The sequence below is a fragment of the Columba livia genome, chromosome 3 (genome assembly GCF_036013475.1).
Source record: "Columba livia isolate bColLiv1 breed racing homer chromosome 3, bColLiv1.pat.W.v2, whole genome shotgun sequence".
NCBI classification, from domain to species: domain Eukaryota; kingdom Metazoa; phylum Chordata; class Aves; order Columbiformes; family Columbidae; genus Columba; species Columba livia.
Genome location: NC_088604.1, coordinates 43,796,762 through 43,813,802, shown reverse-complemented (window position 1 = coordinate 43,813,802; position 17,041 = coordinate 43,796,762). Strand labels below are relative to the sequence as shown.

The 17,041-nt window shown below is 50.2% G+C and overlaps 1 protein-coding gene across 1 annotated transcript in view; it reads left to right on the top strand.

Annotated features, from left to right (window-relative positions):
* Nucleotides 1-17,041, top strand: part of SIM1 (SIM bHLH transcription factor 1) — a 51,960-nt gene that overhangs the window by 1,963 nt on the left and 32,956 nt on the right. The window contains exons 2-8 of the mRNA XM_005510562.3: nucleotides 9,472-9,554; nucleotides 10,608-10,697; nucleotides 10,847-10,955; nucleotides 11,067-11,152; nucleotides 12,283-12,482; nucleotides 12,595-12,701; nucleotides 13,584-13,731. Coding sequence (XP_005510619.1) covers nucleotides 9,472-9,554; nucleotides 10,608-10,697; nucleotides 10,847-10,955; nucleotides 11,067-11,152; nucleotides 12,283-12,482; nucleotides 12,595-12,701; nucleotides 13,584-13,731 — 823 coding nt within the window. The remainder of the gene's footprint in view (nucleotides 1-9,471; nucleotides 9,555-10,607; nucleotides 10,698-10,846; nucleotides 10,956-11,066; nucleotides 11,153-12,282; nucleotides 12,483-12,594; nucleotides 12,702-13,583; nucleotides 13,732-17,041) is intronic.

Genomic DNA, 17,041 nt, shown 5'->3' with positions numbered 1-17,041 from the left:
TCTAGAGCTATACATAGAGTCGGTCGATCGGTCTGGCTGTCTATCATGTTTTACAAATCAAGAGTGGGTGTATACGGCCTGTTTCGTTGGTTTGTTTGTTTTGTCTTTTTCTTTATCTGTGAACTATTTGACTTAATTCTACTATTTAAAAGTAGACATGCAATGGGGTAGTCTTTTGGACTGGAGGAGGTCCCCCGCAGCTACGTATGAACGCTTATACCTGGAGTCCACAGCAGTAATTTCCAATTCAGTGCATCTTGCAATAGTTTCTTTATACACTCCACTGTAGCTCTGAGTCACTTAGAACCAAAGAAGCGGATAAATGAAACCTTTTAAAAATAATGACAATTAAAGCCTTCATCAAGCCACTTTCCTCTTCTCTGTGATCTGCCACCTTGAAGATCATTATGCCGGGCAGTCCTCTGTTTCAAAAGAGACCGAGTCAGTGCATACTTTATAAATATAAAGCTATTGCAAACTCTGATGCCCATGATGTTCCTAAAAGGATTATTAGCAATGATTTGTCAACTCCTGCGGTCTCAGTAGGCTACCTTTCTGCGTGATTTCGAGCAGGTCTCGTCAATTAATGGTGCCTATGTAGCGGGTTGTTTGATCAGCAGAAGCATATGGTGTTGCTTGTAGGCTGTGAGTAATCATGGGAAGAGAAGAATAGCTGATCCCCGTCCCTCGGTGGCAGCGCAGGATGTTTGAATGCCCTGGGGAACCGTGTGGCGAAGTGCGCCGGGCCCGGGGCCGCTGCCGGCCGCGGCAGATGCTAATTTGAGCGCGGAGACAGAGGGGGCGGCGAAGTGGGGCTCTGGAGGGAGCAGAGCCTTCGCAGCCTAATTAAAGGCGAGCTGCGAATTAAAAAGAAAGGCAGAGAGTAGGCACGAAAGGGCTGGCTCCTCCGAGGCGCGCTGCCGCGGCAGGCCCGGCGCCGAGCGGGCGGCAGATCCACGCGGAACCGCCTCGCCTCCTCACCCACCCACAGAGCCGCGCATCCCTGGCAGGGCCGCAGGGACGGGGCGGGGGGGCACTACGGGCTGGGTACAAAGGCCCGAAAGCGGGGGCCGCGGCCCCACGCGGGTTATCTCTCCCTCCCACGCACTTCCGAGGAGGCGGGTGAGCGGGGAGCGCAGCCTGACCCGGCACCGGAGCCGCCGTGTTTCCCTGCACTCGCCGGTGCTGGGATTAATCACGAGCGACTCGCCCACGAGTGGCCTCCCGGCGCTGCGCCCGTGTGTGACGGAGCGGGGACCGAGCCCCGCGCCGGGTCATGTTCCCCGAGACCTCGGAGTGCGACGGGGGCAGCAGGAGCGGGCGTGGGGCTACCGGCTCGGCTGTACTTGTGCCCCGGCTCCTCCGGCAGCAGTGAGGTGTAGGCAAGGAAAAAGGAGGGGGATGCTGGTCTCCCTGTACCCCCAGCCAGGAAAAGAAGTCATTGTTTCACTGGGAAAGGAGGACAGGTAGTGGTAGCCAGGGAAATTAGGCATCCAAAGGAGAAGACTTTCGGAAAGAAAGAGGCAGGGTAGGAATGTTGGATGGATTCAATGGGGGGTCCGTTTGCTTGTTTTTCCCTGGAAAGGAAAGCGATACAAGCACCGGGACAGACCCGATGAGTTGGCCAAAGGGCGAAGTGTCATGTCCTACGTTTAAAGTGGTCTTGTAGGAGTCAGGATAGAGAAGTGTTGTGTCCGTAAGAGCGAGCTGCACTTTCCAGTGTAACTCACGCACCCTCTCCCCGGTACAAGAGCGAATTTCCATCTGCCTGGAGAGTGTGTGCATAGGGTCTGGTTGTAAATAATCACGTACAGAAAGATATATACTCCTCACCGCCGCGCACACGCAGGGCTGGAACAGGCGGAAAGAATCGGTGTGCATTTGTCTGCATATTTTTACGTCTCAAAGGTTGCTAGAGGGAAAGAAGGTGTGTAGATTTCGGGTTCATTTCGGGAACAAGAGAGTTTTCTTGGAGGAAAATACCAAGGGAGTCATACAGAACGGTCACGGTGCGGTTTCCCTCTCACTGCCAGAAATCTAAACACATATCGGTGGCATCCCGAACAAAGTTGATAAACCAAACAGAAATCTTCCAACGAGCTCCGTCTCATAATGGCTGTGCAATTCTCACAAGCTGTTAAAATGACTGGCTTGTTCTCACTACCCCTGATTTCACTTTACTAGTTCTCCAGCAGATTAAAACTCTAAAGGGCGAAAAGCGTTCAGCAGCTTAGGTAGCTTGCATCATTTCAATGTTAAAACTTTCAGGAGGAGAAAGCCTATAAGGGTTTTAATAGTTTTCGGTGGCCAGATATAGCTTTTGGAAAGCATGAAGATCTGCTAGATCGCTGAGGACAGCAAGTAAGATTTTTTATTTTATTTTAAGCAGAACTTCCTGATATATTCACTCGTGAGTTAGCGTTAATTTTTAAAATTTTTATTAAAAAGAAAATCCTAGAATAGCAAAATAACATTAAACAGCTAATGGCAAATAAAGTAATTTCGCAAAATATCTGGAAAGAAATCTCCAGGGTGTCAAAGGACTACAAGAGTTTTCCTTTAAAAAAGATCCCGTCACTAAAACTAGCGGGGTAATTCTTCACGGACCTTCACAAATATCCAAAGAAAAGGCAGGGGAAAAAAGCTAAAAAAAAAAAAAAAAAAGCACAATAAATAGGTTTTTGTTGTTTTTCTTTTTTTCTTTCTTTTTTTTTTTTTTTTTTTTTTTCCCTAGTTGGGAATAATTCAAAGGTCCTATTTTCCTTACGCGAACAGAGAGGGAAAAGGAGGGTTCGAAATCTCAGTCCTAGCGCAGACGGGTCGTTTCGGCGCAGAGGGGTTTTTCATTTTCGAGACAAAAGCAGAGGCTCCGTTTACATAAACTTTCGCCGAATCAGGATGGTTAACATTTCAATATTGAAACCCTTAATCTTGTTTTATTTTAAAAGAGGAAGAGATCAGCAGAAAAAAAAAAAAAATCCCTTTCCCACGTGGATAGGTGATTTAATGCTGTTTTTCTTACTGCTAAGGGAAATGATTGAGCATTAGGTTTCAGTGTTTATTTTCTTACAGAAGTTTTTCTCATTTAAGCTGCAGTTTACTCTCCACGCTACCTCCCTGTTTAATTCCAGTTTTGATGTGAACTTAGAATGTGAAGTGCAGAACTAAACTACCAGCTTGATCGTTGAAAAAGCAGATTTATGTGTTTGAAAAAATACCAACTGACGCGAGTGCATAAAACCCTATTTTCTTTAGAAAAATGCTGTCCCTTCTTAATAACATAGCACCGTTTTAATATTTGAGGATATTTTTCAACTTGCATATGAGTAACGTGGATTCGCAAGTGCCTTAGTGCAATACCTTCCCTTCCCAATCTCTTCGGATATTTGAATTTACATCTCCTGTAGAAATGAATAAATAGTTTGTGCTCTAAAATTTCCCTGACTTATTTTTCCCTCTCTCCAATTTGGGCATGGTTCCGTTTGTTTGCATTTCAGAGCGCAATCCCGTTACCCCTTGTGTGCCAAAATGCTGGTATTTCTTTCTAGAGTGGATCAGTCTCAGCGTTATTTCCACCACCGTTTTCTAAATAGGGTTGTTTGTTTAGGTAACAGGACTTTTTCTCCCTCTAATATTATTTTTATAAAGAAAGCGGGATGCTAACTTATCTCTGCTTCAAACGAACACATGTGATTTACCGAGATAATAAATCTTTACAAAACCTTGCTAATGGCATCCGCAGGCAGTTGGAAATGAGCAGCGTTTTTTTTAAAACACAGCTTATTCCATTTCATCTGAAAACTCTGACTGCCAACCAATCCTTCACAGAAGCCTCATTTGGCCGAAATTTTGAGTTATCATTAACCGCTGCTTGTTAAATTAACTGAGAAATCAACCCTGTCGGGCGCTGGGCGATGGCAAAACCGAGACTATTTAATTAAATGGTTAATCGAATCAAGCTAATTCCTCGATACAACATCCAGTTGGCTTTTCCCTTCCCGGTGGCTAGGACGTACAGCTTCTGTCCTTGCGGCTCCCGGTGTTGCGATTTTTTTCTTTTTTTTTTTTTTTTTTCCCTGGGTAGCGAGGGAAAATGAGCGCCTTTAAGATGGGGACCGAGCTGTCCTGCCTCCCTCTCCCCAAAAGACCATTGGTGCCCCTGTTCTCCACATAGTAGCTGCAGGGAGTGGTATATAATGCAGCAGCAGTGCCAGCGAGGGTCGATGTGAGGTAACGAAGGTGCTGCTTTACGAGCTGCCCGCGGAGGTGAAATGCCCGTGCCCGCTGTAAAGCTTTATGAGCGGCTTCGCCGAGCAGGTTGCACGAAGCCGCCGTGCAGGGACGGGAGGGGAAAGTGGCTCTGGCCGTCCCTCCTCGGCCTCCCCAGCGGCGGGGGGGAGGCTAGCGGGGCCCAGCCTGCCTCGGTGCAAGCCCCAGGGCAGAGGTGGCCGGGGGTCCCGCATCCCTCTCTCTCCTCGGGGTGAGCATCCCCGGCGAGCTGGCGGCGGTCGAGCTGCCACCCTTCCATCTCTCGTAAGCAGATAGCGGCTGTTAAAAGGCCAAAACAAACGCACCGAAACAAAAGCGAGCGAAGGCGTCGCCGGGCCGCGGCCCCCGGGAGGGAGACAGCGAGGCGGGGGCCGCCGCCCGGAAAGGGAGTTTTAAGAAGCGCCTGGAAGCGACACGCGCGGTGGAGCTCCTTGGACCTGGCTTAGGAGAGAGTCCCCGCCGCTTTTCCTTCCCGCCGGCGCTGCCCCCCAGCAGTCGTCTGCCTCCGGGCGAGCCCCCTGCGCTTCTCCTTCTTTCCATCCTCAGCAACATGAGAAAACTCTCTGCCGATAGGCCCCTATCTTCACCTACCCGGCATACACGGCTTCTGTGGGTCTCGCACCCTTACTTGTGCCCGTGGGCCTCGACGGCCCTGCGAGCAGGCAGGGAGCAAGGCCAAGTCCCCGGGGTCGACCCCAGGGGCTGGAGATAGCTGGCCGTTTAAGCCCGCCTTCCCAAATAAGAGGGTCTGGAGCTCAGGCTGGGCTCTCCACTGAGTGACTTTCAAGCGGGTACCCCAAAGCGCCCGCTCTGCCGTTATTTCACTACCGTGAATCCGAAGTGCTCTAAGATTTCATGATGGATAGTCCGTTGAGGAAATCGTAGTAACACAAAGTAGATAAGGGCTTGCATCTTCTGGCCACCCCTCTCCCACCGTCCGCCCCCTCTCCCTTTGCTATTATCAGACAAAGGAGGGAGTCGAGGTGAGTTCTGCGCTGCAGATGCTCACAGAGGGACAAGTAACCAGGAGATCAGCCGGTGCCAAGGACCTGCCCGGGCCTCCTAGAGTCTCATTTCCCTGCGCCTGCCTCGCTCTGTCTTTGCTTCGATCAAATGAGAAATGATTGAGGAATCTCTTCTCCCTTCCGTGGGCCAGAATCGCTTCTTGCGACAATATCGCCACTGGGTAGGGACGATATTCACACAATCCCTCCATTGGCTGCTGGCATCAAGGCTTGCATCAATCAAACGACGAGGGGAAGGACAGGGCAAAAGCAGCTGAGCCCTACGACGCTGGCCTTGAGCCCGGCTTGGGGGACAGGCTATCGGTGGGGACCGGCTTGCCTAGTGCCAGGGGTGGGCACGGCTGGGGAGAAGGCATTTCACACGGACTCGCCAGTGTAGTTGTCCCGATTAAATAGCTTTTTGATGTGGAAAGGACCGGGCGGTTCTGTCGGCAAGTGCTGAGAAAAATGATGAGTCAGCACCCCGGCTCTGTGCAGGATTCCCGCAGTCTCGGCGCAGTATTGGCGCACACGGTTAGGCAACAAGACTGTTCGCAAATTAAGCAAGACCCTGGCCAAAATGCATTGCTTTTTTTTTTTTTTTTTTTTTTTTTTCCCTGACGATGGACAATTTCTTGTGGCCCAAATTGTTTATTGTCTTAGGAAAAAAAAAAATCCTTGAGTGGAGGAGATTGTTAGGTAGGACCCTATAATCTCTGTTTTGTCAAGAGTATCAAATTCATTCCGAAACAAAAGCTCGATCCATTTATTTTTGCTGCTTGAATAACACAGCTGCATGATGCCTTGAGCTTACACTAGATGGTGGCTCATCATTCATTCGCCAAGAACTGGCCTAAATGGTGCCTGTGGGATTAGGTCAATTTTAGTGGATATACTTCGCCTCATTTGGTTACTAATTGGTTTCTTGTTTTATAAATCGAAATCTCATTTTCAGGAAATTATAAAACCCATGCAGCCAGTCCATTGAGGTAATCCGTGGGTCGGGGCATTTAAATGGAAATGGTTCTACAATGCATCAAGTATTAACCAACAGTAAAACTTCTCCTCTATTTTCAAATGAAATGTGAGCTCCCTAGCTCCTTAGATCCATAATAGATACATCCTTTCTAAGGCTACTTATGTAAATATGATAAACCAGACCTTTGTGGGGGAGGGGATGCAAGGAAGAAAGCAGATTTTAACTGCTAAGGTTAATGTGGCATATCTTGGAAATCTTCCAAAATAGATTATGTTTTGCTTTGTCTTCGGCCACTTTAGCTGGGAAAATCCGTTGCCTAAAAACGATTTAGTTATCCTTCCCTTCACAAAGCTGCTTGTTTCTATTCCAAACCTATTATGCTGTTGCCTCTCCAAATTACAAGAGAATCTTTAGATCTTGTTTCCAAGCGTAATCCTGAAGCAAAAGGGAGAGCTGTTTTCCTTGTTTTGTTTTAAATAGACAATCAAAGGATTTGCAGAATATTCTGCGGTAGGTCAAGTGCGCAAGTTTGCCCCTTGATAAAAGGAAATTGGATGTTAAAGCGAATAGACGGGGGGAGGGAATAAAAGAGAATATTAATGGAGAGGATTTATCGCATAATCTTTAAAAACAGTATTTAAGGGGCATCAGGAGAGCCAGTCGATTTGCGAAAGGCTGAGCTTGGCAGTGAACAGAAATAGTCTTCGAATTGAAAGTGCTGAAACATCTGGGAAGTACACAAAGAACCATCTCTTGCGATAGGATTTCAAAAAGCTGGTTCAGGTAGACGAGTGAAGACGTTTAATTATAAACCATTAACAGACACAGCCCAGCAGCACGGGGTTTCCACCTGAAACACAGCGAGGAGTTCAGCGCCCCGTGAAGAACCGCCTTCCCGGGCTGGGGGGGTAACCTGCACTGCCCATGGGCTGTTGATTAACCCGCCCGGTCGGGTAATTTTCCCTTTGAGAAGAAGAATAATTACAGCCGTAAACTTACATTAATTAATAAACAACTGAAATCGTAGGCGGGGAGCGCATATGTAGTCCTGAATACAAAACCCTGTCACTCAGATTTCCCTGCAGGTGGGGTGATGTCGCAAGGAGCCGCTTTGGCCGCCTCTGCTTTAGTGGGCCGTCCTGACCCCTCAGAAGAGAATCCAGCCAGGAGCTTGGGAAAAACAAGCATAAAGAGAGTTTTCCTCTCTCTCCCTGGAAGCTGCGCAAGATTTTTCAGTTCCTTGCTGTTTTTAGAGGCTGGAGGTGACCCTCCATCCTGGCGCCTGGCTCCTGGGGGCGGGGTGGAAGGTGGAGTGAGCAAAGGTGACCCCGAAGCCTCCAGTGCATCCCCCTCGGGTCTACCCGCTCCGGAGAGCCCAGGGCGGACTGAAGCCCAGGGACTCAGGGAAAAGTCACTGAATCCTCGTTAATTGGCGTGGAGGAAATAATGGGAAGGAGCCCTGGTTTTGGCAGGCGCCTGGCGCTGGCTACACTTTGGGGCTGCCAGTGAGATGCCCTCGCTGTGAAGTTAAGGAGGGAGAAGTGTAGGAGCGCTGGAGAGACAAGCTGGCGCTTAAGAAGTGGGACGAGCAAGCGGGGAGGACAGAGGGAAAGGCAGGGGCGGGAGAGGCGCATTGCTGTGCCCCTTCGGCGATAGGGAGGGAGGGCAAGGGCCGCCGTGGGATGCCCTCTTCAAATAGCGTTGAGGAAATCGTTAGCTTTGTTTAGACCGGCAAACACCTAGACGAAGTCGGTCAATAGCGAGGGATGCCCGCGGCTGCCTGCTGTCGCCACCTCGCCTGTTTGGTTCGAAATAGCCGGAAAAGGGGGTCTTGCCTTCCCCGAGCCCGCCCTGCGGGAGGGAGATCTCGCCGGCTCGGCTCTCGCCTTCCCCGGGGGACCCGCACTCCGGCCATCAATCAGGATTTGTATTTTTTTTCCTCCCCTTTACTGTATCTTAGTGTCTGTGCGTGTAAGGCTGAATCTTACTTCATGGCACAAGCGTAAAAGATTTTCATTGCCCCGTTTAAATTATTTTAGCAACAGCACTGTGAAAAGGCATGGCTCACAACTAGTTTTACTCTGGCAGAGTAATTTCAATGTAGCTTTTATTCTCCTCACTTCTGAAACATTAAACAGGTCCGGAGAGATTGATTTCTGGAGAGGGCTGTTTGAAGGCCCTTCTGCAGAGACACCCACCCCGCCTGCCAGAGCAGCGGAGGTGAGGGATAGTGGGGAGGAAGGTGAATCCCGGAGACCCGGCTTCGTGGGGCAGGAGAGAGGACAGTCCCTGCCGTCAGACAGCGCCTTGTCTAGGCCGCCCCAAAGGGCCATACTGCAGCCGTGAAACTGAGCTCGGCTTAGAGACAGGTAGTTTGCTTTTCGTGGGCCTGAGTGAGGATCACTAAAAGGGAAAGTGTTTTAACACGAGGCTCGGGGAGAGCTGGATGAGTCGCATCTGCTCGCTCCTCTCTCCTTCCCCAAACATGCAATTACAAAACTTCCAGGTGAGAGGGCGGTGGCCCCGAAGAGAGAGACGGGAGGTCACAAACCAAACTGGGAAGTTACCTCTGGCGAGCAGGGGGGTCTAAGCCAGTCCTTATCACAAGCCTGCTGGCTAATTGCCCGTCAGGTTGTGGCTGAGCTCTGCGTTCTGCAGAGGGAGGAACCACCCGCAGGCAGAGCCCAGGTGCCGGCAGGATCGGCCCGCAGGGCTGACCTGGCCGCTGCCAAAAGGTTTCTCTTCCCAGACACTGTCGTGCCACCGCATCCTTCTCTCGACATCAAAGGCTTCCCCCAGCACACCCCTTTCTTTTATTTTAAATAGCTCCCAGTGTTGTCCGGGATCCCTTTGGTGACGTTAAGGAGAAAGACGCTTTCCCTGAAGTTCAAGGAGCCAGTTCCCAGTAGCCGAAGGCAGCATTAAAAATCCCTTTTATCTGGAACGCTATTTCACTTAGATCTTAGGGATTAACTTCACCGTTAACTCAAAATAGGTATTTTTCTCTCACGGGAGTTAGGTCTTTGAAAAAAAAATCCACAAAAGAGGCTTCTCTGTGCAACGAAATAATATCTAGTTTTCCAAAGGTTATAAGTATGCATGTTTTAGAGAGAACACAAGCAAAAAAAAAAAAAAAAAGAAAAAAATAGTTCCTCTCCAGTATAACACTAGCCATTTTTTCATCTCACCTTACTTTTCTTCTGTGTCTTAAATAAACAGGACTTGGAGAAGCCTGGGGCCACTCTAGCCGAACTAGCCCGCTGGATAATGTTGGACGGGAACTGGGATCCCATCTTTTGCAGGTACTGGTCTGGAAACGACAGCCATATGGTATTAATGATTAAAGAAATAATTCCCACTTCTGAGCTTTTAATTGCCACCTTGACTAATTTTTAACTGTACAAGTGTTTCAGGAAAAAAAAGAAAAAGAGGGGGAAACTTCAGATATTCGAACTGTCGCGATAGAATGTCATGAGGCTGTGGGCTGTGACTTTTAACGGGCCTGTGGTTTGGTCCCTCCGGGTCCTTAGCCCCAGTGCTGGCCAACACAGGGTCCGCACCGAGGGGTTCACGCCATATCTCGGTGTGTCTTCTGGGACCAGAGAACAGGAGCGTGGCTTTTTAACAAGGTGACAAGTCTCGACAAAATGCTGAAGTTCAGGGTGGTGTAGAGACAGGGAGAGGCTTTAAGGACAAGTTGGAGGAGGCTGTCCTGGGCTCAGCAGGCACAGAAATGAGCATAGACACAAACCAGGTAGGACACATTTGAAAACTCACTCCTGGCTGAAATATTAAGGAATTATTAGCTGTTACCGTCACCACGCATTATTTGGAGGGCTTGTGTGGCCTCTGGAGAGTCTATTCTGCTCTCGGCACACCCAGAAGTCCCATCTATATCTGCTGAAATATACCTGATCTTGTCCCTTGTTTACATTAGGGAGAGTTTTAAATCATACTTGCTAGCTTGAAGTCTCCTTAGCAAGTATCCAAGTGCTAAAGCCCCAGTGACGTTTGAAATGGGACAGAAATATTCAGGAATTCTGGGACGGCCCTACTCATCATTGGGTACCCAGTAGCTCTTCTTAAATACTTCCCAGGCACTTCGCACTACTTTTGAGCTCGGCCCATCTGAGAATCGGGTTGTATCCCAGGTGTCTAGAACCTTTAGAGGGATTCTTGTTCAGGACTTGTCCCTTTCTTCCCAACTTTTTAAATGATCACAGCCTGAACAGGGATGACTGTTTGCTAACAGAAACCCAAGAGACAGATATTTCATTGATCTGTCTTCATGGGTGGATCTATCTGTCTGTCTATTTATATATATACACTTCCCACTCCCCAAACCTTTCCTGCAGACGTTGGACGGTTTCATATTCGTCGTGGCTCCAGATGGCAAGATTATGTACATCTCGGAGACCGCCTCGGTGCACCTGGGCTTGTCACAGGTACGCTGCGGGGGGCTCGCTAGCTACTGTGCCTGCTCCCCCGCCCCACCTCCCCCCCCAGGCTGGCAGTGGAGGTGCGTGTGGGGAGAGTGAGCAATGCCGGCGCTGAACCCTTTCCTTCCCCTCCTCCTCCTCCTCATCTCTCGCAGGTAGAGCTGACCGGCAATAGCATTTACGAGTACATCCACCCCGCCGACCACGATGAGATGACGGCCGTGCTCACAGCCCACCAGCCTTATCACTCGCACTTCGTGCAGGGTAAAGTATAGAGCCCTCCGTCCACGCGTGACCTGTGCGGACGCGGAATGGACTGCGCAGGCGCGGTGGAGCCCGCGGCTCACCCCGCCTCTGCTTTTCTCCCCTTCCCAGAGTACGAGATCGAGAGGTCCTTCTTCCTGAGGATGAAGTGCGTCCTGGCCAAGAGGAACGCGGGCCTGACCTGCGGGGGCTACAAGGTTCGTGGCCACAGACAGGACCCACTCGCCCCCCGCTACACCTTCCTGCGCCCCTGCTCCGGCAACGCGGAGCAGTGAAAACGGCGGGCGGTGAAAACGAGGACAAGAGTGGGGATAAGCCCTTTTCCCGCGTGGGCTGTCCCAGTCCGGTGGTCTTTCATGTGGTCCAGAGCCAGAATTTCTCTCGGAGTTTCAGGTTAAAGAGCTCAAACCACAAACCCAAGCAATCGAGCTCCCCGTGGGGTTTTCTTTTGTGTTATTTTGCTTTTTAAACTGAACGTCGCACAACCACTGACGTTCCCCGGCTGTCTGGGAAGCTGTTAGGTGACACAATGGGAGTCCTGGGTTAATTTATTCCTTTATTGGGGAACTCGTCAGCTTCAGGGGCAGCTTTCCAAGTTAAAGGCTTTGTCCGCCTGTTTCACATGGTACTGTTCAGAGCTTCTCGGTGGAGACAGCCCCTGCTCTCCTACCTTCTCCTTGCTTTTGTGTCAGCTGCACAGCGCCGGAGAGTGGTGGGTACCTATAACCCAAGGAGGCGTTGTGCCACGATGTACCGTAGAACAAGGACATCTGTTGAAACTATTCCAGGAAGAAATACGCTAATAATAGAGAAGTAAGAGTGGAAGTACACATCAGTCATCTGCAAAGATACGTTTAGTAGACACACCTAAATTTCCGTCTTTCTGGCTGCGGATCGTGCCTGCTCTATCTGTATAATAGACTATCTTACACATGTGACATGCACACATGTAAACTCTTTCACACGCATACACTCTTCATTACAAAGTTGTAACTGGGTTGGCACTTCCGCCTCTTTCCTTTTTAGAATAATAATAACAGCGTAGTTAGGAGGTGGTCCAAAAACCACTTAAGTCAGTGGGAAAAAAAAAAGTCTCATTGACTTTAATGGGCCTTAGATGAGGGCTGAACTCTTGCATGGAAAAAACAAAACCAACCCCAACCCAAAGAGAAAAGCAGAAAACCTGCAGTCGCCGCCGCTTTGCCGGAGCGGTGGTGCAGGGCAGCGGTTTCAGGGCACCCGGCGGCCCCTCGGTCGGGAAGGACGCCTGTCACTGCTCACTCGTCCCCCCACTAGGCAGCCCCCGACTTTCCCGTGTCTCCGGCAGGTCATTCACTGCAGCGGGTACCTGAAGATCCGCCAGTACAGCCTGGACATGTCCCCCTTCGACGGCTGCTACCAAAACGTTGGCTTGGTCGCCGTGGGCCACTCGCTGCCACCCAGCGCTGTGACGGAGATCAAGCTGCACAGCAATATGTTCATGTTTCGGGCCAGCCTAGACATGAAGCTCATATTCTTAGATTCCAGGTAGAACCGGTGTTGTTTTCAAATCTATTCCCCTAGCCTCTCTCTTCTTCTCCCCCAGGCCTCTTCTCCTGTCCTCTCACCCGTTGATAGTTACTACTTGTGTCTCTTGCAGGGTAGCTGAGCTAACAGGTTACGAGCCCCAGGACTTGATAGAGAAGACTCTTTATCACCACGTCCACGGCTGCGACACTTTCCACCTGCGATGCGCACATCACTTGTGTAAGGAAATGCTGTTCTTGTAGAGACCCTGGCCCTCCTTCCCCCCAGTCCCCCTCCGCCTTCTCCCTCTGCAGATGGACTTTGGGTTTGTTAGCTCGGAACGGGAAAAGCCAGCTCGTTGGAGGGGAGAATAGACAAAATCTACATCAGATTTTAATGAAACAGTTCGTTAGAGACTGAACTACGAGCTGGAGGCAGGAGGGAGGTGGAGGGGAGCAGCAGTGAAAGGCTATTTTTCCCTCCTCAGCTTCTGGTTGTAGGACAAGAACTCCCCTGCACAAACCTCAGGCACTCAGTTCACTTCAAATTCCGGTTAGGAAAAACCCTTTTTTCTTGCTCCAAAAACACATGCCAGCGAAATTCAAATACTTTTGTTACATTTCCACCAAGTCTCACAAACCTTATCTGTGTATCTAGTGAGCCCGATTTTGAGAGCTGTTCTTTATTCTATTTTGATATCATGATGACATTAATACATGGATAGATGAATAAAAAGAATATTAATTTCCGGTAAGTTTCCTTACAGAGAATGTAGCGAGAAGAGCTAAAACTCAAAGCCAGATTCGTAGAATTAAATATCGTGACGATATGCTGGGGAGGGGGAGGGGGAATTCAACCCTCTGGTGTACTCAGCCTGCCTCCCCGAACAGGCTGGGATAACCAGTGGTGCGACTCTCACGGAATGAGATCGGCCGTGCCTGGGGTGCCCACCACCCTTGCCCACGGGGGTTCAGGCCCATGCTGCTTCCCGATGTCAAGCTAAGGGGTTCCCAGTCCCTCTCCTCGCCCAGGGGGGTCTGGAGGGTGTGCGCCCACTTCCCAGGGCCCATCACACCGCACGCAGCAGCTGCGCTGAGGCCTCTCCCCGCTTTCTCCCCGCAGTGCTGGTGAAAGGGCAAGTGACCACCAAGTACTACCGCTTCCTGGCCAAGCACGGCGGCTGGGTGTGGGTGCAGAGCTACGCCACCATCGTGCACAACAGCCGCTCCTCCCGCCCGCACTGCATCGTCAGCGTCAACTATGTCCTCACGTAAGTCAGTCCTGGGACCGCTCCAAGTTGCGCGGGGCCGAGCGGAGCCGAGTGGAGCCCGGTGAGCACCTGCCTGTGCGCCCCGCACTGCGGGCCGGGCCTAGCGGCCGCTCCCTCCACCCTCCTCTCCCCCAGGCACGGCTGCTAAGGCCCCTCGTTGCCCCACTGACCAGGGCAAGGCTCGCCAGGTCTGCCAGGAAACACACTGAACACTTTCATCTAGATGAAGGGTTTCCCGTCTGCCTGTTTTTTTCTCTCTCGAGAGGGGAAAAGATTTAGAGGTTTGTCACCCACACATTTAGCTGCTCCCCCGCCTCCCAATTTTTTTCCAGTTTAAATGCACACAGCATTAAATAAAATTTAATGCAGCGTAAAAAAAAAAAAAAAAAAAGGTTACCACGTACGGAGTTATTTATACTCAACAAACAGGACATCTGTTTTTCTTTTCAAAAATCTGGGGTTTGAAGTTCTTAATTTCATCCAGAGTCTCTATCAAAGCTCGGAGATTTCTTTTTTGTTCTTGGAGAACGATCCTTACAGTGAACCACAAAGAAAGTTGGTGACCAGAGGGGTCAGTTAAACTTTAGAAAAAATAAAACAAAATAGATTTCTTTTTTTTTAATCGCAATGACTGCTGACATACCGTCTATCTCAAGTCACCTTCTTGTAATTGGGGGTTGCTAGGTTGTGCTCTGGTTACACTGCTTGAACTGAAACACAGAGGCCCAATGAAGGAGGGAAAGCTCGGCCGGACTATCTTGAAGTGTTTATCATCGTGATTGTTAGCATTTCCGCTGGACCTGGCAGTAGCTGCTGGCGGCAGTACTGATGCTTCGTTAGGATGGTTTGGCTGGTCAGATGGACGGTACCTCGTTGGTGCTAGGGGCTGGATACTCCCTGTTCAGCTGCTCATTTTTTGTTCTGGAGGCAAATGTAGGTGTTTGAGGCATCTGAGGGACACAACCCAGCCCTCTCCCAAAGCTGCGGCGACGGCAGCACCACAGTCTTGCCGTTGCCGGTTTCATGCATGTACAGGTGGTGAGTGGTTTTGTAGCCGAGTTTAAGACGTGCCTCCCAAAATCAAATGGCTCGTTACGGAGGCAAAGGCTCCGGTCGGGTGTGCAGGCGCGGCTCGTGGGATGGGAAAGGGATGGCAGATCATAGCGCCTGCACTGTAAGGTGATAATGGGCACCGTGCTCTTAGCCTTCAGGAAAAAGCATGTATTTGTGTCATCACTTTGGTGTAGGGATTACACTGTCATTCCTCTTTAAAGAAAATCCCTTTAAAAAGGGGCGCGGCGGGAAAATAATCTGGCTCTCCCCAGCCAGAATGCGGATTAGCAGAGTCATCATCATCTCTATTTTATGCGTTCCATACATATGTATGTCCATTTTCCCTCTCTGTTATTTTTCGCTTTTTGTACTTCTCAGTGAAGTCTAGGCACTTGCCTTAGGTGAACAGGGAACTGCAAAGACAGAAGTCAGTGTGTCTTAACAGGGAACTCAAAGGCAACTAGCATTCTAGAGTGGTTTTGCTCCAGGAACCCGTTTTTCTACGAGCACCTGACATTAGCGGCTTTTTCCCTCTCCTTTAGAGAATGAACTTCAGTCCCGGAACTCTACCTCAAATGACCTGACTGGAAATGAAACTTCCTAGCGGATGTGCTTAAAGACAGCTGGGGACCCAGCTCGATCTGTCCCCTACTTGCCGGGGTGTAACCCAGCCCGGGGTGGCCACCAGCGGCTCGGAGGGGCCGGGAACACCAGCCTCAGCTTGTTCGCAGTCCGTTTGCACGGCCACAGCCAGCTGCGCCCAGATCCGCCTTTCGCGCCCTCCCGCGGGGGCGGCCAGCTCCTACGCGCACCACCGAGCGAGGCTCTGCGCCCTGGCAGGGTTTCCCCACCACCTGGATTAGGGTTCGGGGAGCCCCGGCGCCTGTCACCCCCCGCCGAAACAGCGCGGCTCCTCCGCGTCAGCTGATTTTTCGCTGGAGGCACTTGCCTTTATGTTTTCGTGCACCTATATAGATTTTAAGAACAAGGTTATATTTGGACCTGTTTTCATCTAGGCTGGCCTGTAGGACTATAGTTCTTTCAAGGTTTCCCTTGGAGAATGAGGTTACACCACGGCGCGACTTCGTTACGCCTCAGTATAAGGCTCCCCTTGCGCTCTTTGCGATAATGTCCCGAGTGCGGCGAGCGGGCCGGGAGGCGGGGAGGCGGGTCAGCTAAAATGCGGATGCTAAATGCTGGGAGGTCCGTCATTGGCTGCGGCAACTGTCATGTGCTGCCGGCGGCTGCAATGCAGACACCGCCACGGCATTAAAACCTAGTTTTGGTATGCTCAAGTCCTCGAGGTCTCGTTAAGCCTGCCTGGCTCTTCATTAGGGCGTTGCAGAAGAGATCGTGTTCCGCTTGCTTCTGCTGCAGGGCTGCCACTGCTACAATTGTTGCCCTGGGTTCAGGGGACGGGCGTGGCTTCCACTGCGTTTTTATTTTAATTTTTATTTTTATCATCCTATGGCTAGCCTGGCGTTCCGAAATAGAAATGGGAAGAATAGGCCTTGCTGTGTGCCAGGGGCTTGCAAGCAGAGAAACGGCTGGCTTTTAAACGGCTGGCTGTGGTCAGCCTCTGAAATGGGTAACCTGGGGTGGAGGGGAGCTGTTAGGGAAAAGTGCGTGGTGGGCGAGTTGCGGCAGAGGATGTTGAACTCCTCGTACCTAGAATCTGCTTAATTGTCTTAATGAGCTAATCAAAGTCAACACGTTATTGCTCAAATGAGGAAGGTAGGTGGTAAAAATACAGGGGAAAATGAGAGGTTATGAGGACTTGCTGTTTTCTGCTGATGCAAGGTAGGTTCTCCTCCAGGAGGGATGAATAAAGGTCCTGTAGCAGTCAAAAATTGCAAGTGTTTGATATATTATTCCGGTATACATCCTATAGCTACTGCAATTCCTTAAGGGTGACATTGGATTACTCCAGTAAACCAGGAACAGATGAGATATGTCTGTGTGCTGTAGGTTCCTCCCACGCTTCACCCACCTGACATCGGGTGCGTGGCAGAGCCACTCGGGCAGATGCTGTTCCTGGTAGAGGGACTGATTTGCCTGCTGCAGCCTCCTCATGATATAAACACAGCTATGAAAAATACGCTTAGGGGAGACAAAGCCAAACCTTGGCACATCAACTTTTGTGCATGGAAACCAAGGAGAAAGCAAAGAAGATGCAAACTAGTGGTTTTGTGTTTTGAAATAATGAAGAGTCACGTTTGGGATTGCAGGGTGGAGCTTGAAAGGTGGGATACCTGTC